This window comes from Scophthalmus maximus, chromosome 7 (assembly GCF_022379125.1).
Source record: "Scophthalmus maximus strain ysfricsl-2021 chromosome 7, ASM2237912v1, whole genome shotgun sequence".
Lineage (NCBI taxonomy): Eukaryota > Metazoa > Chordata > Actinopteri > Pleuronectiformes > Scophthalmidae > Scophthalmus > Scophthalmus maximus.
In genome coordinates, this window is record NC_061521.1 from 23920496 (window position 1) to 23945000 (window position 24505).

At 42.0% G+C, this 24505-nt stretch overlaps 1 protein-coding gene across 1 annotated transcript; it reads right to left on the reverse strand.

The window, feature by feature from the left end:
* Positions 1 to 1188: 1188 nt before the first annotated feature.
* Positions 1189 to 13562, reverse strand: pskh1 (protein serine kinase H1). The gene is made up of 4 exons (XM_047333347.1): positions 13128 to 13562; positions 10947 to 11698; positions 8722 to 9645; positions 1189 to 5964 (listed from the first exon to the last, which is right to left on the reverse strand). Exons 2-4 carry the CDS (start codon positions 11013 to 11015, stop codon positions 5647 to 5649), a joined length of 1311 nt encoding a protein of 436 aa, XP_047189303.1. The 5' UTR covers positions 11016 to 11698; positions 13128 to 13562; the 3' UTR covers positions 1189 to 5646.
* Positions 13563 to 24505: the final 10943 nt, after the last annotated feature.

Consider the following 24505-nt stretch of genomic DNA (forward strand, 5'->3'; position numbering starts at 1 on the left):
CTGTGTGTATGTGAAGCCTAGTACCACATCTGGCAACCCTACCGCTTTTTAGTCCAGCCTTCCCCGGTCACACAGCGTTTCTACCAGCAGTGGGCGCTGTTTACAGTCAGTAGCAGTACATTACTTCCCTCATTATAACAATTATAATAATAATAATAATAGGCTTTATTATAACAAAGACTCATTGTAAGAGCCATTTGTTTGTTTTTCTTTGTTTTCTTTGTCTTATGCTCTGTGTGTATGGGAGGGACAATTGAGCATCATTAAGTGGGAAGGCATAAAGTCAGGAAAGGTAACACAGTGGTGTTTGTTGCATGTCGGGAGGCCTACATTTTTTTGACCATGTCACTTCGTATCCCAATAGTTTGAATGCCGCAGGATATGGCTTGAAGAGCAAACAAGTTTGTGTGGACCTGGATCTGTTATATTAGTGTATAAATAAATTAACGAAATACAATACGTGGTAAACATTATTCTTAAGGCACGCATCATTAAAAGTTTCACCGACATGCAGCAATGTATACTGACTAAATGGAAAGCCACTATACTCATTGTTAAGTTATGTGTAAATACAAACACAAGAAATTGTTATAGGCACTTCCACCAGAATGTATTTTTGGACTCACTCCAGACAATGGTGATTCTCAGCTGCTCTGTAGGTTGTTATGAATATTTCAAATTTAAAAAATATTCAAAAAATTTAAATGGATCGACCACTAATTTCCATCGGTTTGTAGTTAAAGTAATATACTGTCAATTTACCCGAGAGCCTATTGATGATGATTTGAAATATTTAGTTGGAGATATATTTGTTCAGATATAGCCACAGTGGCAGTCCGCTTATATTAAAAGTATTTACTTTTATTTCAGAAATCTGTTTGTATTTAAAATTGAGCAAACAATGTGACCACACATGGAAGGCAGAACACAGTACCAAGTTTCCGCCTAGCCTCATTTTGATGTGAAAAATGTATTTGTGTTTAAAGTGTTTTTTTTCAAACACCGACATCAGGACAAATTAGTAATTGGTAGTAGTTAATGTAATGGTATTTGTAACGTAATATTATTAATTTAGAACTGGTAATCCATACAACTACATGATACAGGAATTCTTGTATCTGTCGGCTTCATCTCAAACAAGCCTTATTCTCTCAGAGCTGTGAAATGATATAAAGGCAATCTAGCAAGTCAGGTTCAGGTGTTTTATTGGCACATACAACAACTTACCGTAAAAAAAAAAAAAAGTTAATGGTAGAGGAATCAAAGTGTTATTTATTCTGACACATTAACACAAGATGAACAACTGTTCCCGGGTAACAGTGTTGAGTTGGCTACTTCATTTAGGACAGCATTTATACAAAATCACACACACATATATGTGTAAAAAAAATGTAAAAATAAAAATAAAACATCAAAATGAAAACTTGCTGACATTCTGCAAAAACTGCTTACGAACTTGTTTGGTTATAATTGAACACGGTATACAACAGGTACTCAACAACGCTGCAGACGAATTGAACCACTGCAATTCTTTGGAGTCCAAATTATTTCTTTACGACTGTGATTCTTATATTTGACATTTGAAAAAAAAAAATGGTTTAAACATTTTATTATTTCACACATACACTTTGCTCTATAAGAATCAAGAATTAAGGCTACCGCTTATCTTCATATTATAGAAAGACTGATATTTCACCCCAAATGTGTCTTTAAAAGACACATTTGCATTTGAGATTGAAATGACAACATTTTGGGATGGAGTATCTCTCAAACAGAGATAGGGTAAAGATTTGTGTACTGAAACCAGTCATAATTTAAGTGTCACTTACAGACTTAAAAGATATTTGCATTGTACTCCCACCGAGAGGTGAGATATCCGATCAGATGACAGCAACGGGACAAAAGAAAAATGGTTCAAAAGGTAACCTTGCATCAAGGAAAAATTGGGGGGGGAGGGTTGGGGGAAGTAGCATCAGAAAGACAGCAGAGCGAAGGCCAAAAGACAAAAACAAAAAGACAAACTGAGGTCAGCTGACATGGCTCGGTTAAGTTTCCAGTATGTGTTTTAAAAAAATAAAAAAAAGTTCACAAAGACAGCACACAACACATTTTACAAGTCTAGGGCAGATCACAGCAAAAAATACTCATATGAAGGATGAAAAAAAAAAGTCCACACTGCACCTTCCGATTCCCTCTGGGGTCTTCTGAAGGACAAATACATAATGCAGTGAACAGGTCCACGTAACAAAAGTCAATGACACTTTGTGCATGAAGTGCTTTGTTAGATTAAAGACATTTTAATAAAGGAAAATGAGGCCCATCGATTTGGCTGATTCTGTGAGTGGTGTTACGTATAACATCATTTTCTGACCTATTTGGGAATGAAGACCATTAAGTGCAAGAAATTTCTGAGAATCACATGTAATTATCAATAACCTTAACAAGTAGACATGTCTGTTGTTTATTTCGCTATGCTTCAACTGTTTTAATAAATCCAGAACAGGTTTGCCATTTACACTACACCACAATAGCACAAAACTAAAATTTCTCATCAAGCTAAATTCTCCAGAATACTGCTATTATATCAACAGCTCTGATTAGTGCAGTGGTCATAAATACCTTATCATGTGAGGATGTTGACAATCCACCCGATAGGTATTGTACTAGTTATGATTCAGATTCAATAAGGCAGAATTCTTTACTGTTGATATTACGACTAGAGTCATTACAGTAACCCTAGATTCTGAATTAAGTGCACTTAAAGACAAAAATAATTCTTTTTTTTTAAAAAAGTCTTCGGCACTAGACTGTGTGATTCCTCGTGCTAGGTTTTGTAAATCATGTTTCAAATAATATTTGTTTTTAATGGCCATTTGATTCACCTCTAACATGCTCCTCATTACCTTCAGTGGTTTCCCTCATTTTGTTCTTAAAGAGATTGTACTTTAGGATGAGTCAGACACAACCTGCCTATCTCAAAGTTGTCGTACTATGCAACCACCGAAATCGGATGAAAAAAGTATTGAAAGCCAAAGTTTCCTCCGCTCATCTGTAGTCCATGTTCCACAAGCTTTTTTGTCTAAATGGGCCAATCTTTCTAAAACTCTTCTGTTTCTGGTTGTTCTTGCATATTAAGTGCTACATTGGTATCTACTACCCCCATACAACAGACAGTGACATTTCAACACTTTGTTTTAAGAAGAAAAAAAAAATTTCAATTTTACAATTAGTTAGCATGCCAGTGGCTGAGACTGGTGGGAACAGACAGAGGCCAGGATTGGTTTGCACCAGCTATTCATGAAGTTGAAAATTAAGATTTAGTAACTGTAGCAAGTGTCAAACGGGTTGCACCATTTAAACTACGACGTCATTGTGTAAGTCAATTGCTAATAAACTAATTTAAATGTCAAGTGCCTTCGTAACCACCACAAATTAGGTGGTTCTGTTAGCTAACAGTACTATCCAACGTTAGTTCTGTTTGGTGGCTAGACTTGTTAGCTGACAGCACACGCTAACAGTAGTTCTGTCAGTTAGCTAGTATTAGCCAACATTAGTTCTGTCGGTTATCTAGATCTGTTACATAATAGTATGCTCTAACAGTAGTTCTGTCAGTTAGCTGGTGCTAACATCGGTTATATTAGTCAGCTTGTTCTGTTAGCTAAAAGCACCAGCTAACATTAGTTATGTTAGTTAGCCAGTTCTGTTAGCTAACAGAGCCAGCTAACATTAGTTCTGATTTATGGCTAGATCTGTTAGCTAATAGTGCACGCTAACAGTAATTCTCTCAGTTAGCTTGTTCTGTTAGCCAGCATTCTGTCAGTTATTTAGATCTGTTACTTAACAGTACTAGCTAACATTGTCAGTAAGCTAGATTTGTTATGAAATAGTATGCACTAACAGTGGTTCTGTCAGTTAGCTGGTTCTGTTAGCTAACAGTAAGTTCTGATTGATGGCTAGACCTTTTAGCTAATAGCATACGCTAACAGTAGTTCTGTCAGTTAGCTAGTATTAGCCAACATTAGTTCTGTCAGTTAGCTAGATCTGTTAGGTAATAGTATGCTCTAACAGTAGTTCTGTCAGTTAGCTTGTTCTGTTAGCTAACAGTACTAGCTAACATTCTGTCAGTTAGCTAGATCTATTAGCTAACAGCACCAGCTAACATTGGACATGTTAGTTATCTAGTTCTGTTAGCCAACAGTAATAGCCAACGTTAGTTCTGTTTGGTGGCTAGTTCTGTTAGCTCATAGTACACGCTAACAGCAGTTCTGTCAGATAGCTAGAATTAGCTAAGAGTTGTTCTATCTAACAGTAGTGCATACTAGTATTAGCTAACATTAGTTCATCAGTTAGATAGTTCTCTTAGCTAAGAGTACGTTACATTTACAGGCAGTTGCTGCGAGTAAATATTCAGTTACAACTTCATTTCTACATTAAAACTACTTTCTATGGTGCAACCCATTTTAAATAAGTGATGCATGAATCTTTGATAAGTATATGCTAACTTATTGACTCTGCCAAGTTTGAACTTACAGAGAGCTGGTACATCCAACAGCAGTTGGTCTCTCTATAACTAAAGATTTGGCCTGTATTGCTAGTCTAAGACCACGTGGCATTCTCACTACGACCAACAAGTAAACTTTAAGACACTCAACACTCCAAATGGTCATGTACCATCCTGAGGTCTAATGAATCAGTTGAATACTGTTATAGTCCACAACAGGACAGGCTCATAGCCAATACTTTAAGGGCTAAAAGGGCTGTGTCGCCTATTATCTAAGTCAACACATTTAACACTAAACAATTAAAGAACAGCTTCACAATCTCTTTGACAGCTTCGGAACACCGATATTAACAGAGCAAAAATTGGCAAGATTAGATCAACTTTGAACTGACTACTGCAAAGTATTCCTTAGTTTTGGCCTTCAAAAGTTTGGTTATGTTGCAGTGTGTTTCCATCGTCCATATCTTAAGGCAGACACGGTCTGTACAATTAGTAAAAATAATAAATTCACAGCAATTTTTCAACCAGGAATGAGTGAGGGGAATTTGGTTTCCCCACTTCTAGACGTATCTAGAAACTTCAGTACCCAGAACTCTGTTCAACAGATCCTCGCGGAAAGGTCATTATCCAGTGACCATTTGAATGGAGACTAATAATCATGTCAACAATAATAAATAAATATGTAGAGACACAGGAATTGAAAGACAAAATTAAAAAAAAAGGAGTGGAAGGCACCATCCAGCCAAAGAAAAGATGAAGGAATGGACGGAGAGATGATGTGACCGTTGCAGTACAATATTTTACTGGCATGTCCTTCTGTGTTCTCGTCAGGAGACACAATGCCATAGGAATTTATTGATTTAAACTGTCTTTATGGATCAGGGATCATTTTTGACTTGCTCTATAGCCTTGAGTGGCAGCAGTTACTTTTCAGCCGTAATTTCACTTTTGTTTGTAGACACTGATTTAGTCAAGTTATTGCCCTGTTTTCAAGGCAATGACCTGGGACTTAAGGCCATTTTAGGCCTTTCACACTGGAAGCAACATAAAATGGTGGTAGTCATTGTAAAATTTCAGTCATTGTAGTGCTGTTTTCCCTTTAAGTATAAGGTCCGCTACAGATATGGCGGCTACGTTCCCCCGCGTCAGCCGTTGTACTGCTGCTGATAGCGACGGTTCAACTCGCGCAGCTCCTTCTCTCGCACCCGCCGAGCCTTGTTGGATTTGGTGGAGCGGCTGGAGCGCGTGGACTGGGCCGACTTGGTGCTATGGCAGCGCGAGGACGCCCGCTTCAGGAGGTTCTGAGATATACAGCGCTGTAGGTTCTTCATGGAAGACGATGCGGCCATGCTGACCACCCAGGGGTGCTTGAGGGCCTGGCCCGCTGTGAGCCGCTCACTGGGGTCCACCGTCAGAATTCGCTCCACAAAGTCTTTGGCCAGGTTGGACACACTGGGCCACGGCTAGAGACGGGAGACAGATGTGACAGACAAAGACAGTAAATAACAAGCAGAGTAGACGGAAAGTTTAGTGTCAATTACTCAATGTTGTCGAAACCAGTTGTTCCATTACGGAGGTGTGGGCGCAGAGCCATGTGGGACAGGTGTAACTAATGTTGTGCGTAATAGTTGCATCACGTTGCAGTGATTCCTGGAGAATAGCCATTGTTGATGTTATTAGTTCCACCTGTGCTTTTACTGCCACGAAAAAGTCAAACTGTCTTATCTGACGACACGTGAGGAAAGTAGAGGAACGAGTGAAGGTGACAAGAATTAATATAGGATCAATTTAGAAAAAATTTGAGAACAAAATTACACCTAGTATAAGATATTTCCTGTTTTCTAATGATCTTTATGAAGAGATTAAAAATCTGAAAAATCTGTTCTGCTATCATTTGTTTTTCCCACAAAAGATTTTCTGACAACCAGTTTGAATTCCATACATCTGTACATTTTTCGCTCCTTTAAATGAAAATCGGGAATCTATTAATATGCAAATATTGTTCATTTCAAAAGTTTAACAGTTAGTTCCGGGGTGTCTCCTATTGGACCATTAAGTCCATTCTCAGTGCACGTGACCTGGAGGTTTCAAGTTTCCACATTACAACCATTTAAGTTACTTTATTGGAACGCCATTGGCTTTTGAGATTGTGATGGCACAAAATCTTTGAGAGGACACCAGAGGGCAGCAGAGCGACAGAAAGGTGATAATGTCAAATACACGTTGATTTTTCAACTGACAAGAAGTGTTTTTTAAATATTGTCAGACTCGATGATGAGTGTGAGACTGTGAGTTTAATGTGTCTCTGAATTTCATGTTCCCCCAAAATAATGTCAAATAAAATGTCCTTTAAAGAAAAATGTTTATGGAAACTGCTGCGGACTCTTGCAGAAACACGGACTCTTATTTGGTATGAATGACTGGTAGTGAGTCAAACTCCGCCTCCTACAAATACTGTACATTTCTCCACAGTCCGGGCCGTGATTCACTCTCGAGACCGCAGCTGTAAACGTTAAACCTTATTTATCACAGCTGTAAAGACTCGCTTGCCCAAGGGGGAAATGCATCCAGAGTCTGCTCCACCTCCTGCTCTCTTTCATTTACCCCTCAGGACATAATTTTCTTAAAAGGAACTAGATAATCGTACAGACATCTTGTACTGCATCTGACCCGTGGAGATAAAATTACCTCCTTTTATGAAATGAACAGTTATGTACTGTGTTGCATGTTAAAAGTTGCTGTAAAAAATACTCAATCAACGCAGGGACCATCGCAGCAGCACATGCTTTTCAAATATTGTGTTTAGGCCATTATTTCATAATAGTGGGGATTCAGACTGTAAACAAGGGGATGAGAGTGAAGGACATGACATGGAAGAATGTTGTAGTTACTGTATATGGTATGCATATGGTATGCATTTAACCACTGGACGGTCCAAAAAGAGCATATTAATATTATTATTTTTATTACAATTAAAGATAACCACTAGCAACCGGAAAGAGCTGTACTTCTTGCTTTAGGGAAAACCAATTATTACTCCACAAATCATTTAGTCTGTAAAATATCTGAAAATAGTGAAAAAAGACCTGAAGATTTTGTCCACTCAACTCTAACGTCCAAAGATATTCAATTGACAGTGATATTAAATCCTCAATTTATTATTCATTCTAGCAGACAAAGCTTTGGTATTTCCTTCCTCAATTGACAAATTAATGAATTAATCGACTGATCATTCCAGTACGATAAATTTGACCTGTGACGTCAGCTAAATTTTTTTGCAGTTTTGATTTCAATTATGGGTCAGATCTTTGATATTATCTGAACTGTCAGACAATTCAGAAGTTAAAATCTGGAATCCAACATTGGTTAGAATCACCGCAAAGTGTATTTTGTAAATAAATAACATGTGAATTCCTGACCTACGGCCAACAAACTGTTGTTGATCTTTGATAGGTCACTGTCCTTTGACCACCAAACTCCAGACAGTTCATCCCCCGAGTCCAAGAAATCACAAATTTGAAGAAAAACGAGATTGGAACGAACAGGACAACCCGTAAATAACATACAGCCCGTGACTGCGGCTGTCGCCTGCAACAGAGGCGAAAGAATTAAGATAAAAAATGACAAAACCACTCGGCTACTATTTGCGCCGGAGAAGCTGTACGTGGGGGCAAACATTAACCAAGGGATGTTTTTTGTAAAAGCCCACTTGCAACATAAACATCCCACGCTACGAAATAAAGGAACAGACAACTCAGCATTCTCCAGACTAGAAATGCAGAAAGAGCATAAATTATTGTGCACACACACACACAAATACACACACACACACACACACATAAACACACAAACACACACACAAACACACAAGGAGGGAGGGCATATTGACATAAGGGAGGACAAATAAATGAGAGGGAGTACGACGAGGTAAAACGTACTCGAGGTCGAAACGCGGACATCATATGAGAATTTAGTGCAAAAGGTTCGACACGTGTGTGTCTGTGTTAAAATCTTTCCAGTTCACAGGAAACGCTGGACTTCTTGGAAATTTGTTGACAAAACCTCATGCGGTGTGAGGAATGTAGTCCAAATATGGGTGAAGTCTGCTGGAGTGTGTGTGTGTGTGCGTGTGTGTGTGTGAGAGTGTGTGTGTGTGTGTGTGCATGTGTGTGAGAGAGAGAGAGAGAGAGAGAGAAGTGTGATCTACTGCAACTCCTCACCTCTCCAGAGAAGCTGTACTTCCCCTTGAGGATCTGCCGGTAGAGCCGCATGCGGTTGTCGTCCTCGAACGGCATGGTTCCGCTCAGCAGGATGTACGAGATCACCCCCAGCGCCCACATGTCCACCGCGTTCGTGTACGGCTTCCTCACCAGGATCTCGGGAGCGATGTACTCCGGCGTGCCGCAGGTGGTCTTCATCAAACACTCGTCGCCCTTCTTCCGGCTGCTGGCCAAACCGAAGTCGGTGATGATGATCTTGGAGTCGGCGCCCGGGTGGTAGTAGAGCAGGTTCTCCGGCTTCAGGTCCCGGTGAGTGATCCCCAGCGTGTGCAGATACTTGACGCCGTCCAGCACCATTTGCAGCACACGGGTGGCGTCCCGCTCCGTGAAGGAGCCGCGAGCGATGATCCGGTCGAAGAGCTCCCCTCCGGTGGCCAGCTCCATCACCATGTAGACGCGCTCCGCCGTCTCAAAGACCTCCATCAGCTGGATGATATTGGTGTGACGGACACGCCGGAGGACACACAGCTCCGACTCGCACACCTCCCTCCCTTCGCGGTATCGCGTCTCGATCATCTTGATGGCGTACGGCTGCCGCGTGCTCTTGTGCTCCACGCGAACCACCCGGCTGAAACTCCCGCGCCCTATCAGAGCCTTGATGTCGTACTTGGCCGTGACCCGCGGATCGAACTTGGCTCGATATTTCGCCACCTTCTTCCGCTGAGGGTCCGACAGTTCGGACGGGTCCCTGGGTGGCTGGGCGGAGGCGGTAGGTGTGGCGGCCTGTGCCTGGGCCTGGTGCGGGGAGGCGGAGTCAGCCTTGTCGCCGCACCCTCCGCCAGCCCCGCCCATCTTGCTTCCAGTGCCATCCCCTCGTATGAAGTGCTTAAAGATATCTGTCTGAGGGGGCTGCGGCAGATCGACCTGAAAAATTTGCACAGTTATTCACAGAGGGAAATTACAAATCAGAGTAGAACAATTATCCGCGGACATAGGAAGTAAAGACTAAATTAATTCACATACACTGATAACACAAACATAAATATATAGCTGAAACAATCAGCTGATTCAATGATTAGTTGACTGACATGAAAATCTTTCTTGAATCTTTCTTCAAGCCAAAAAACACACAAACACATTTTCTGGCTTCAGCTTCTTAATGTGAGAATACTCCCACTTTAATCTTTTTTTAATATTTCTTGAAACTCAGTATCTTTGGGTCGTGGGTCTGACACAACATGACATCTGAAGATGTCACCTTGAGCAACAGGAAATGAAAGGCATTTTTTTTTTCTATTAAAGGGGCAGTAAGCGATTTTGGAGAAAGATTGCTTGTTGTTGATTTTTTTTACTGCACTGGTCGCGGGTGGAACCCGCAGCCTCGGGTACGGGAGACGGACGCGCATACCACGAGGCCAAAACCACTGAGTCGTAGCGTCTGACGCTATCACATCTGCTGTCGCCATGACGTCTTCTGTCGCTAGCACGTCTGCTGCTGTCGCTAGCACGTCTGCTGTCGCTAGCACGTCTGCTGTCGCTAGCGCGTCTGCTAGCACATCTGCTGTCGCTAGCATATCTGCTGCTGTCGCTAGCACATCTGCTGCTGTCGCTAGCACATCTGCTGCTGTCGCTAGCACATCTGCTGCTGTCGCTAGCACATCTGCTGCTGTCGCTGGCAGGTCTGCTGTCGCTAGCACATCTGCTGCTGCTAGCATATCTGCTGCTGTCGCTAGCACGTCTACTGTCTATAGAACGTCTGCTGTCGCTAGCACGTCTGCTGTTGCTAGCACGTCTGCTGTTGCTAGCACGTCTGCTGTCGCTAGCACGTCTTCTGTCGCTAGCACGTCTACTGTCTCTAGAACCTCTGCCGTCGCTAGCACGTCTGCCGTTCCTAGCACGTCTGTTATCGCTGGCACGTCTGCTATCGCTAGCACATCTGCTGTCCCTAGCACATCTGCCGCCGCTAGCACGTCTCTTAAGGTGTCAGGGAGCGATGTTTAAAAACTGCAGACAGTGTTTTTTGTGGGTTTTCAATTAACAGAGCCACGGCTGAGCCAAAAAAGGATTTGGCAAAATCGCTTACTGTCCTTTTAAAAGACATTTCCGAGGCGACACGATCAACTGACACACAGAGAAGAATCATCAGTACCACTGGACGTCACCTTGTTGTAATTTTTACAATTATAAAAGTATAATTTACGAAACTGTCGCCTTTTGTTACTGACCTTTTTGACCAGGTCCAACTGAACATCCCCTGGAGGCTCAGGGAGGACCTTGCTGTTCCTGCAACCCATCACATCACCTGGGGCCACTGCCCAGCCAGCCGCCGCCACGCAGGCCACCAGGAGCCCTGCCTCATCACCGCAACAGCAGCCGCTTTGACGCGCTCAGGACGTCCAACATCCAGGCTGCACCCAGGACGAGACACAGGGTTCATGAATAGAGCTGAGACTCAGACTCGGGTCCCAATGAGCTGGCATCAGCAGTCACAGGTCGTGAGTATATCCACTTATATCCAGTTGAGAAGTCGAAGAGTTCACAAATGCATTTTTTGGCCGTCCTTTTGACACAATAGTCTTTTACAGCCAGACGGCACTGTCAGCAGCCAGGGGGGGTCCCCCTCAAACCCCTCGAAGAAGCTAGCAGGGCCCCATGTCAGATGGCGTAGAATGTTGAATGTTGGGAGTTGCACGAGCAGAGGTAGTATGGATGCTCACCGCACACAAAAAACAACTAGGGGGAGGAGAGGGAGCGTGTGTATGGTCCTGGCTTTCAGGATTCATGCATCATCCTCCACATACTCCTCCTCAGGATTCATGCAGAGCTTCCACAGAGAACAAGACTACGTCGTCAAACTACGCTTTGATCCATCGGGGAGAAGCTGCAGTGTCAGCAGTGGCTGGTCGGTCGTGCCACAGATAAAGCGGCTCCCCCTCGGAGAATCACCGGCTTCAAGGAGAACAGCGGAGGGGAGGCCCTGAAAAAAAGTAGAACATAAAATTTAAAAAAAAAAGAAAATATGTAACTTGAGTGGGTTGAATGGAGATGCTGTGAATGCCGACATGACAGGAGGACAAGCCTGCAAACGTTTATCTCATGTGCATGGTGAATGTTTGATTTGTTTTTATTCTTAATACGTTGAATAGAAGTTGTGTGATAATTTAAAAACTCCAATAATGTTCAAAGAAACAATAGGAATGATTTTGGCCATTGAAAAAAAATATATATAACTGCACACCCATAAAGTCTGCTGGAAGTTTTCACTACTACACATTTAACAAGTTACTGTACTTTTAAATGAAGTCTGAAGACTTTTTTGTTCACCTGTCTTCTTCTACTTTTAATGTTTTTATTTTGCTCCTTTTAATTTCTAATTATTATGTTTTAATGTGATTTCATCTGTTTCTTCCCATATTGCTTTTAATGTTTTATGTGAAGCACTTTGAATTGCCTTGTTGTTGAAATGTGCTATACAAATAAACTTGCCTTGCCTTTTTACTACTACACATTTAACTACTTGCTGTACTTTATGACAGTCACGATTACGGATGATTAACATGAAATGCCATTCAAAATATAGCAAAAAAACATAATAATGTTATAATAATTTGCTCCACATTTAAGTTTAGTTAAGATAAAACAAAATGGCCATGTGCACCGTGAATGTTTGATTTGTCATTTGTAATAAGTTGAATAGAAGTTGTGTGATAATGTAAAAAGTCAGATAATGTTCAAAGGAACTAAGGGAATGGCTTTGCCATTAAAAAAAAAAAACTGTACTCCCATAAAGTCTGCTGGAAGTTTTTAATACTACACATTCAACAACTTACTGTACTTTTTGACAGTCACGATTACAGACGATTGACATGAAATGCCATTCAAAATACAGCAAAAAACATAATGTTATAATAATTTGCTCCACATTTAAGTTAGGTTAAGATAAAACAAAATGGCCATGTGCACCGGGAATGTTTGATTTGTCATTTTGTTTAATAGAAGTTGTTTGATAATGTGAAAACTCAGATAATGTTCAAAGAAACAAGAGGAATTATTTTTGCCATTGTAAAAAAAAAATTACTGTACTCCCATAAAGTCTGCTGGAAGTTTTCACTACTACACATTCAACAACTTACTGTACTTTTTTGACAGTCAGGATTACAGACGATTGACCGGAAATGCCATTCAAGTAAAAAAACATAGTAACGTTATAATAATCTGCTCCACATTTAAGTTTAGTTAAGATAAAAAACAAAATGGCCAGGCCTGATACTCATGTCAATGTTTTTCTCTCAAGCCCCAAAACACGCATGAGCACTCCCCCCCCGCACAGAATAACATTGAGACAGTTTATTATAAAGAGAAGTTTCACCACTCGAAGTGAGAAAAGTGATGCGTTTCGGTCTCACCTCGTAAGTTGTCCGGGGCAGCGCAGGGTCGGCGCATGCTAACTGCTAGCCTCCGTTAGCACGCAGGGCCGGGCTCCCAGCCTACTGGCCTCTTTTTGTGCCAAACCCGGCCTCCTCACCCCACTCTCACTCTCACTCGGCTCAGTTCTCCATTTTCACCTCGCACTTTCCAAACTTTTTTTTTTTTTTCTTCACTCCCCCCTCCCCCGCCCCCCCGAAAAACAAACGCGTCAGGTTCCGTCGCGTCCCTCCTTCTCCGAGCGGACCGGTCCGTGTGCCTCAGTTCCGGAGTTGCTTTGTGGCTTTTGTCAGAAAGTTTTTAAAGTGTGAAGTGACTGAAGGGAGATATTAAAAATAAAAACATGCTAACTTCGCCCCCGTCGGCTGCCCTTCTCTCTTCTGGACCGTGTTTTTTTTTTTTTTTCAGAGGACCACCTTCCCAAAAACACTAGAGAGACGTGAAGACATTGAATGCAACACGGCGGTTCCGGTTTACGTTTTCAAAATAAAACGCGTGTTTGGAAGCAAAAACATGGCGTAGGCCAGAGAATGTATTCGTTGGTGTGAATTTTACAAAAAGAATTCATACATCAAAACGTTCAGCTCCATTAGGTCATTTCGGATTCTATTTAGGGCTTGCAACTAATGATTCTTTTTTAAATTTCCATTTAATCCGTCGATTAATCTAATCGATTAGTTGTTTGGTCCATTAAATTTCATAAAATGGTGAAGAAGGTCCATCGTGTTTCACAAAACCACCAAGATGATGTTTTGTTTTGTCCACACACCAAAGATATTCAGTTCACTGTCACAGAGGAGAAAAGAAACCACAAAATATTCACATCTAAGAAGCTGAAATCAGAGAATTGTGACTTTATTTCATAAAAACTACTTGAACGGATTAATGCATTATCAAAATAGTTGGCGATTAGTAATCTATTAATTGATTAATTCTTGCAGCTCTATTTCTATTCAACATTTTTCAAAAACCTTCATACTTTATTGTATGTAGTATTTGTTATTGTATACAGTATTCCTATTTTATCTTATTTACCTTAGTGTCAGTTTTCTATTCTTATTTTATTCTCATTACATTTTCCCCTTATGCTGCCACATTGCTAATAATGCTGTCATCCGACTTTAGCCTACAGGCGACACGGTGCATCTTGCTTTATCTTGTCACATCTTGTCATATCATATCTTATATTATCTTATCGTAGTCGTAAATTAATGAGTAAAGCCAAGTTACCATTCATCAAATGGCCATACTTAAGATTTGCAATTTGCAAATTGACATTTTCGAGAAGATGTATGCCCCACGTTTTACTGAATACTTTCGTGCGCTTTTATTTTGAAGGCATCCTGTAACACACCTCCCTGCCTCCATCCATCTTGACGGAGCCTCCTCTTCTTCCAGCCCACACTCCTCCAGTAGAGTGGACGGGACGGGACGGGACGACCTCCCTCAGGTTCTCCTCGTCTCGACCCCTCTCGGTTCTTCTCCGTCACTTCCTGGATACGGAGAGAAGAGAAGTCACTCTGACAAAGTGCTGACGTCCCTCTTGGAAAAGTACTAGGAAGTCTGCGAGGCGCGTCTCCAGGAGGCGGCTCTCCTCCCGAGTCCAGGTCTGGAGGATGATGACTCTCACCTGAGGCCTTCACCTGATGGGACCATGACTCAAGTGAGGGAATCTAATCGATTATTGTCATCATCGATCAATCTGTCCATTATTTACTGGATGAATCGGTTAGTTGGTTGGTTCATGAAATGGTGAAATGTCCATCGTGTTTCCCCAAAAACTCAAGATGATGCTTTGTTTTGTTCACACACCAAATATATTTACTTTACTGTCACAGAGGAGCAAAGAAATTAGAAAATATTCACATATCAGAAGCTGAAATCAGAGAATTCTGAGCTTTTTTTCTTCATAAAAACTACTTGAACCGATTAATCGATTATCCAAATAGTTGGCAGCTGATTTAGTAATCTATTACTTATCGATTAACCGATTAAGGGATTCTGTCATGTTATAGTTCAACATTAATATAAGTTGTGTATTAACTCAGATATTTCTTCAGATATAAAGAAACAAGAGGAATGGATTTTCCATTGTAAAAAAAAATAACTGTACTCCCATAAAGTCTGCTACAAGTTTTCACTGCTACACATTCAACAACTTACTGTACTTTTGATAGTCATGATTACAGCCGATTAACCAGGAATCCCATTCAAAACACAGTAAAAAACATAATAATATTATAATAGTTTGCTCCACATTTAAGTTTAGTTAAGATAAAACAAAATGGCCCGGCCTGATACTCATGTCAATGGTTTTTTCTCAAGCCAAAAACACGTATAAGCGTTATTTTTTTCGCCAGCACAGAATAAGATTGAGACAGTTTATTATTAAAAAAAACATATAAATAAATATGAACGATAACACAAAAATAATATGAAGAATTCAGAGTGCAGTGAATATTTTCATTCATTTTTTTCATTGCAGACGTGCAGATGAATCACTTTTTTTATATGATTCCTATACTCTAAAAAAAATATATTCAAAAGCCACTTCACCATGCCATCCAATGTCTATACTTTATATATACCAACCGCATGTGTTTTAAACCAAATTGTTATGCGTGTTTTTGAATATATTTCAAATGGTCAAAATCTACATTAGTGTCTAATATTGAGGTATATACATTTGCAGAGGAAGACTAGAACAGCACCAGAAGAGTGAAGATCACTAGAGCTGCAACAGTTAAACCATTAATTGATTATTAATCGACTGCCAAATTAATCGCCAACTATTTTGATAAATGATTAATTGGTTCAAATATTTTTCATAAAAAAAAAAAAGTCAAAATTCTCTGATTTCAGCTTCTTAAATGTGAATATGTTCTGGTTTCTTTGCTCCTATGTGACAGTAAATTGAATATCTTTGGTGTGTGGAGAAAACCAAACATAATTTGGGGGTTTGGGGAAACACAATCAACATTTTTGACCATTTTATGGACCAAACAACTGATCGAAAATAATCGACAGGTTAATCGGTAATGAAAATAATCGTTAGTTGCGGCCCTAAAAATCACCTTTTAGAAAAAAATCTTCTCTCCTGAGAATTTAATGACAATGTAAAGGAGAATTCCAGATCTACAGATGATAAGGAAAGTGATAAAAGAAATCCATAATTTTGAACAGGGTACACACTCAAAATGAAATGGGTCCTTTTCCCCCTCAACCAAGTTTTGGTGCAAATCAGTTCAGTACTTGTTTCACTCCAAACTCCCTTGTGGAGGTAACAATGAAGTTCAGCTGCGGTGACCGAGCGTCACACTATATCAACAGTGATGTTTCAATCTGTTACAGGTCGTTTCCACACGGTGTCACTGTTCACATAAAAGTCCCTCCCAAGGCCACGGGGCTGCCTTGTGGCCGCTTTATTACATTTCTTTACAACTGCTCATACTCGCACTTGTAAAACATCCCTGAGATGAGTAGCGTTTAGTTTAACCCCCTGCGTGTTCATGAGCACGGTAATAAAGAAAGGAACACGGCCTTGACTCCATGTGATGGAGTGTGGAGCCGGACTCCTCGCCGCCGTCGACCGACCGACCGACCGGCCGGCCGACCGACCGACCGTGACTCGTGACTCGTGGAGTTTTGTGGAGCCGCATTAAAAAGTGGGGAGGAAGTGAGAGGGGAGACAAATGTTCCAGGGAGACGGACAGAGACACAGTGAAAGTTCATCTTATGATGCCAATAAAGCTCCTCGAATTGGATTGAGGGAGTGAATATGAGAGGGGGGAGGTGGTGGTGGGGGTGGGGTGACGGGGGAAGACAACGGATGACAGATGGAGGGTACCAGACAGAAATATATAGGAGCGAGGGAGGAGGAGGAGGAGGAGGAGGAGGGAGGAGGGAGGAGACGGCAGAGAGCAATCAAAAAGGAAAGAGGGAGATTTAGAGAGGGAGACAGAAGAGCACAAAGGACGACACAATGCGTCCAGGAAGGAGGGAGTCGGGAGGACGAGGAGGATGAAAAGCAAAAGAAAGAGAGAGAGAGAGAGAGAGAGAGAGAGAGAGAGAGAGTCTCTGAGGGGCTTGTGCTCCGCTCTGTATCTGCAGTGCGGCGGAGGTCAGGGCCTCTTCCGGGGGCTCGGCAAGCCGCCGCCACGTCCTCGTCCTCGGGTGATTGATCACCGGCTCGCCGCGTTCTGATGAAGATGCTTTGTCTGAGCCGCTTCGCTTCCTATTGACACTCGTGTGTGTGTGTGTGTGTGTGTGTGTGTGTGTGTGTGTACCCCCCCCCCCCTCCCTCTGCATCAGCTCGCTGTTTTACTCCGCAGCTCACTCTCTCAATTTCTGCCCGCGCTATCCCGACGCTCACTCTCTTTCCCCCCCCCCCCGAAAGGTCAGTGTCATCTATTAGATCTGGATCTGCTGACATGTGCTGTTTTTATCTATCCATCGAGGGGGAAGAGGAGATGCTCTATTAAAAGCTCAATTGACTCTGCCTGTGCGTCTCTGGCTCCATTAATATCCCCATGATGGTTCAACCCCTCATTTGTGTGTGTGTGTGTGTGTGTGTGTGAGGATGAATAAGCCATTGAGTGAGTTTACAGTGAGTGGACAACTTAATGTGTGGGTGGGTTTGTGTGTTTACAAGCCGTTCGCCGCAGCGGGGGGGGGGGGACGGGGACCGACCGACGAGGAACTCTGGGAAAATGACATCCCGTGTCAGATGCGATTCTTGTTGGAGGATATTGCTATTTTTGTTTCCTCCCCTCCCTCCCCCCGCCCCCCCACTTCTCTCCCTCACGCTGGCAGGGGGACTCCCCCAGAGAGTCGGGCGTGGAGAGACGGAGAGAGAGAGAGACGGAGAGAGAGAGACAGAGAGAGAGAGACCACTGCTGCATGCTGTCAGTACAATCAGGTCATAGTAAACTCACTATTGATTGCCGGAGGCGCGGGATTCCCTGAGGGCATATCGTATGAATATTGTAGCGACACCGCAGGAGATAGAAATATCAGAAAAAACACAACGCGCTCATCGCGAGGGATACTGTTGACCACCCCGGGCGAAGATATTCGTTTCCGTGGGGACGTTGGGGGGGACGTCACGGTGGAGACGTGCTCCATTTGGACCCAGTTGAACTGGAGCATGTGTGAAACAGTCGATCTGATGGTCCCACCCGTCACTGCTCCTGCAGTGTCTCTTCTTTTGTGTCTATTGCAGTTTTTTATGAATAAAAAATAAAATAATAAAAACCACCTTGAAAATATTTCCCCACGTAACTCAAATTCAAAAAAATCCCCCCGTGTCCTTAAAATTCAAGTTTGTTTTTTTTCAACGAAAGAGACGAAAACAGATGGTTCCTTCGTGTTGCACAGTGTCACAAAAACAGTACGGCGCGTAGAAATGGAAAAGGAAGAGAACAGACTGAGGAATCAGACTTGATGGAGACAAACCCTGTCAGACGTGAGTCCTTGCAATAGGTGAAATAACAGATTCATGTTAAAAATCCTTTAAGTTCTTAGCAGCTACATGAAACTAGTAACTTACTTGGTTGTTTTTGCACCAGTCAAATTATATATATATATATATATGAAAATATAAATAAGTCTCAGATAAATGGGAAACCTCCAGTCTGGGACCCAGAGCTCATTTCATTTCCATGGGGAAGTGATTTCCCACCGGCAGAAATCTTTGCCGGTCCAATCGCAACCGATTACCCGATAATGGGCGGGGCCAAGATGGCTGCCGCTGATGAACGAGCAATTGAGCGAAAGTGCCCGATGTGTTCGTCCCACAGAAACGGCGACACGGGTTCACAGACATCGTGGGAGCGTCATCGTCACAGACATCCCATCATCTCCTCCCCGCCCTGGTCTGTTGACATTTTTTCGCGTCGCTCTCACTGTTTGTATTTTCTTTGCGACTGCGTCCGTCGGCGAAACCTCTTGGAAATCCAAAATGAACCCAGAGGTCCCAGACTAAAACTTGACATTGACGGGAGGTCAATGATTAACATCCACTTATCATCCAAATGATGCGGCACAGTCCCTTTAAATTTAGCGATACAGGAATAACCACTTACTGTAGCAAACACTTGGACTATAACTAGGCTTCGTTTGACCCAACTAGAAGCTAAACATTCAAACTGGGGAGTAAATAAACAGTAGATTGATGCACATCGGTGACTACCAAATTTAAAAAAAAACAATGTAAAGGGTCTTCATTAGATCTACTGGGCCACCGGAGGCTCCCAGGAACTAGATTGGTTCTGATGGAGGTGGAGAACGTTGGTCCTGCATCTGCTCACATCTCGTGACATAGTCGTCCTGGACGAGACCAATGGGATTTCGTTCACGATTCTGAGGCCGCTCATGAATTATTCCTCGTGGACCATCCTGATCCAAAGTCAAGGTCGACTGGGCCCGATCAATGTTTCCGTCAACATGTCCCGGACCAAGATGAGGTGTGAGGGGTTTTTTTTTTTCAATTTGGGATGTTTCCTCTCCACCGACTCACTCCGGAAAATGACGACTCGACCGCCGCGGTGAGAAGATGGAGAGGAACGCCTGAGATGGCGACAGGTCGACAGCAGCTGGACAGGTGTGGTGGCGTGTGCTCACTGCTGCTGAAGCAGATCTGGTGCCAGTGACAGAAGCCACCAAGTTTGTCCAACTGTCGTCCGTACGTCAACGCGGAGAAGTGCGACCACGACATGTCCAGGTGACGCAATCGCCTTTTTCTCTCTCGATTCCCTCGCGTTAAAGAAACAAGTTCCTCGAGTCCACCGGATAAAACGTGACTAAGGAACTACTGTGATGGTGCTTCGCAACTCCTCGGACGTCAGCGTGTGGGAAGATGTTGATTCATCAGCTTGCGGCTGACGGGACGGAGCGGTCGAGGGGCAGGCGCGGGACGCAGCGGCGGACCAGCGTTACTATGGAACATTTGCTCCTCTACGGCTTTGATGAGCAATTCTGAGCCTTTTCATATTGACTCCACTGCAGGTAAAGACGCAAAATGTGATTCACTGCCTTTTGCATGAGGCACAGACCTTTTCAAATGTTCACGCTGCTCTCGACTGAGTTATGTTATGAACCCCTGAGGATTTGTGTCATTCCTGAAAGTCTGCAACTTCGGCATATACGACTGAATACAGAGAAGAAAGTCTGGAATTTCAACATCAACCATTGAAAATGTTGCACTTATACTTAAAAAAATGGACGCAACCACAAAATTTTGAGTTGCACAAATTTACTCTTTAAATCTCTTCTAACACCAAAAGACATTTTCAATGCAAATAAAATTCATTTAGCATTTTCAGCATTTACAAAACAGAGCATTTCTCGTGACTCTTGTTACAAAATCATTCTTTCATTTTAAATATAAAATAAAAAGTAATGAATATCTATAATATCTAATATCTATAAATCATTAAAAAAAAATAAACAAAGCTGGGCAACCTGAGACGAGTAACATAAACAGTAACATATATATATATATATATATATATATATATATATATAGCCTTTTCATGAATCAATAGCACTGGATATTAAATATATATTTATATATATTTATCGTTATTTTAAAATTGCCATATTTGAAAGATATAATCAATATGTAATCAAGTAATCCTTGAAAAATGTAACTATAACCTAATTTGACATTTTTCAAATGTAATCTGGTCTGTTTATAGTTACTTATTTTTTGTAATCTGATTACGTAATCCAGATTACATGTAATCCGTTACTAGACGTTTTCCGCCCCCTTGTGAAATATCCAGGAAAATCTTCGTCATATGTGAACGGCAAATGTCGTAATGTCGGGAACTCATGTTTGCAGACATTTTCTCCGAGTTCATGTCTGAAAAGAACCGACTGCGTCTCAAGCTGTTAACGGTGAAACAACACAAACAAGTCACCGAGTTGAACCGTGACTGACTTTCAACAGTCGTACTTTCTGCCTTTACCTTGTTCATTTTTAAATCCAACACTCCGATGTGGCCGTGAAGCCGTCACACAGAGACGCTCTTGAAGTCAAAATGTGGATCGTCTTGGATCAGTCTTGAACTACCTTGGATTTGTTTTTCCTCCGTCTGCAAAAATATGTAATGGAGGAAGACGACAAACAAAGTGTCGGCGCTCTGTTCTGTTCTCGATGTTCGCCGCCACAACGTTGTCGAGAGGATGAGAGGAAATTCTTCGAACGCACAGTGATGGATTTTTTTTTACCAAACTTGGTGGAATACTTCTCGGTCAAAAGTCAAAGTCCAGAAACGTATGATCCATAAGACACATTTTCCACGATACATCGCACAGGAAGAGGAGTGATCGATAACACGTACAGTATAGATTCCTAGCAATTACATTTATAGACAAAAGCAACAGCAATTTCTTTTTTTGAAGAAAACATAATCATGAATATGTTTTTAAAGCTTGTGCTCTTACAGCACTTAATTAAAGTTGTGCAAATTAAATTAATTTCTGAATATTTCATTTAATGTGACGGGAAAACAGTTCTTCATCAACCACATAACCGCCCCTGAGAAACCACAGAAGACATTTTTGTGTCCTGTTCAAGGGCACCTTCCTTTTTTTGTTGTTGTCTACAAGTACTTGTGCTTGATGATGATGATTTCTGACATCATCCATTTGCTTTCAAAGAGACGCGTGAGCCCGAGAGGTTGAATGAATTATTTAACTCAAGAGAATCAACTGATCAGAAAATATGAAAAAATTGGAGGAGATGATTCAACAGAGTCGACGATCTCTGTGTGGCTGCGGGAGGAGGTTGGGATGGATGGTGGGTCAAAGTGAAGGGAAGACGGACCGGACTATGACCTTTCCCTGACCTCACCCGAGTGCCATGAACATAACCATAAAACAGCCTTGATAATGCCACAGTCACTACAAAAAGGGAAATTGCACCGTAAGTTCATATTCATAATACTACAAATATACAGTGCATATATTGAACATGTCCCACTTATGTTTCCTACAGAATGTGTTTGCTGTGGCAGTTTGCTTGCAGGTTGCACATTGAAGATAAACAAAAAACAAAACAATTGCAATAGTTTAGGACATAGACCCCTGTAAAATTATAAATATTAAGATAAGTTATATACTTTATTCATCCCATGCCAGGGAAATTTGCTCGTTACAGCAGCAGAGTATTGCAAAAAAATCGCCAAAATATCCAATAAAAAACACAGGAATACATATACATATACACACAGTGCAAGTTTTTTTTCGATCCTCTGATGAAATTCTTGGCGAGAAAGCGAATAATATTTTCAAAAAATGTCCAACCACTCCTCCGTCTGTTCTGACAAATGATCACATGGTCAAACCCGCCAGCATCCGTTGAATTCCCAAATGGTCAACGCTCAAGAGCAGCGGCGTGTAAACAGAGATATCCTGTGTCCCCTGGCGGCGACACACGGCCACGCCTAGACAACGGTGGATTATTCTCCAAAAATTCGGCCTCTGAATTTTGAATGAGGGTTATTATTGTGTGAGGCGGGCGAACATTGGGAAAGACATGACAAAGCAACAGATTGTGAATGTTGGCCGACCTTGTGTGTCCAGTGTTTTCGCAGCAGAGACAGTCGGCATCAGTTTGAAGGGAAAGTTTTACGTTGTTACCTCGAAATAACAGTTTGGAAATTATCTCGACGGAACATTGATTTGTAAAAGGGAGAGTGGTGCTTCTTTAATTCCCACTCCGTCGCCAGAAAACCCGTTCGTGCATAATGACACTTTGGCGAGCGGGCGTGATCTCCTGACAAAGGTGCGTGTCTGAGTCATAATCGGAGGCTTAAGCTTCCAAAAATCAGACGCAAAGCAAGTTCAAGAGCAATGCTGCACTGCAGATCAGATTAAAAAAAACACACACTCACAAAACATTAAAGCTACAGTGTGTAATATTTAGAAGAACTTATTCAGAGAAATTGAATATATTGTCCATAACTATGCGTTCATATATGTTTAAGCACCATGTTTTTTCGTCAGCTGAGGTGGACCCGACCTCCGTGTGAGTCTCCATGTTTCTACGTCGTGTTGAATGCGGTTGTTGCACAAAACGGTCCCAGAATACGTCGCGCTCGCGTCGAATTGTCAGACGCTGCCGGAAACCAGGAAATGGGATCAGCGGTGCACCGCCATAAAGTGTCCCCTGTCGGTCGCTCAGTTGGTTGCGGTTTGCAACTTTACCACCAGATGCCGCCAGAAAATTACAATAATTACACAATGGGGCTTTAAAAAACAACGTTCATCTCCAATTTTCAGAAAGAAATAAAACACTGACATACCCACACTCACCCCTGCTTTCGACTTCTAGGCTAATTTTAAAATTACCCAGGAGCAAGGCGTAAAGACTTTTCTCCCTGTCACATCTGCAGGGCTCTGACGGAAGAGTTCAGCACCTCGTGTCCAGTATCGTGGTGAATGCCTTCTCTTCCAAGCACTGGTCATTAGACATTAAATGTAGCTCATGAGTTCATTACAGGCATAATCATCATGATATAATAATAAGTCAGTGCAATTTGGACTCGGGGTTTAAAACCTCGCGGCAGTCGCTGCCTCCTGAAAGGAAGTGGGCGGGCAGCGCCCCCGCGACACGGCCATTACGGATGTATAATGTATATTTTTTGCGACGACAGACAAGTCTGTTACTTTCAAATGTAATAATAATGAAGCACAACGGCGCACTCGATGTAAAACCGTGACCCCGAGGTCACGGAGAAATGTCCCGAGAGCCGCGGAGCGCTCGACAACAACCGTTCTACTTATTCGGCTAAATTATTGGTCATAGGTGGACGATTTAATTATACTCGTATCAATGTGCATACATGACTGGGAAAACGACAGGAATCGCTATCAGGTGCACAAACAGGGTGCGCACACTCGCATCATGTGCATGTTTTATTTAGAACAACATTGTGTGTATCAGGACAGCCAGCGTTTCAGGGGATATGAAAAATATATAAATTAGGCCTTGTGCAATAATAAAATATGTATTAGCAGATATGTGTCAGCGATGCTCATGTCAGCGCGTGTTTGCCTTAATGTTCTGAAAGTGAGACGCTGCATGCATGAAGATACACATACAACCATTCACAGAGTTACTGCAATTGCGTTCATACTATTTAATCTTTAACTAAAGTTCCAATGTTACGTACATGCAGATGAACATTGTGGCATATTTTAAGCTCTGTGGGTTGTTGTGTCTTTAAATTAGCTTTCCTCGGGGGCAGCAGGACAAACTGTAAGCAGGCCACAGTGTGTTAATTATAACTTCTTTGCGTTCGATGTGGCTATTCAGTGAAAGTGAAGAAAAGCAAAGTACACTAAAGTTGAA

Bases quoted from the DNA above. Each gene is read 5' to 3' on its own strand.
- pskh1 (XM_047333347.1), bottom strand. From the start codon at position 11,015: ATGGGTTGCAGGAACAGCAAGGTCCTCCCTGAGCCTCCAGGGGATGTT. The intron at 9,646-10,946 runs GTCAGTAACAAA...CAAATTTTTCAG, and splicing joins AGTTGGACCTGGTCAAAAAG to GTCGATCTGCCGCAGCCCCC. The intron at 5,965-8,721 runs GTGAGGAGTTGC...TCCCGTCTCTAG, and splicing joins AGTACAGCTTCTCTGGAGAG to CCGTGGCCCAGTGTGTCCAA.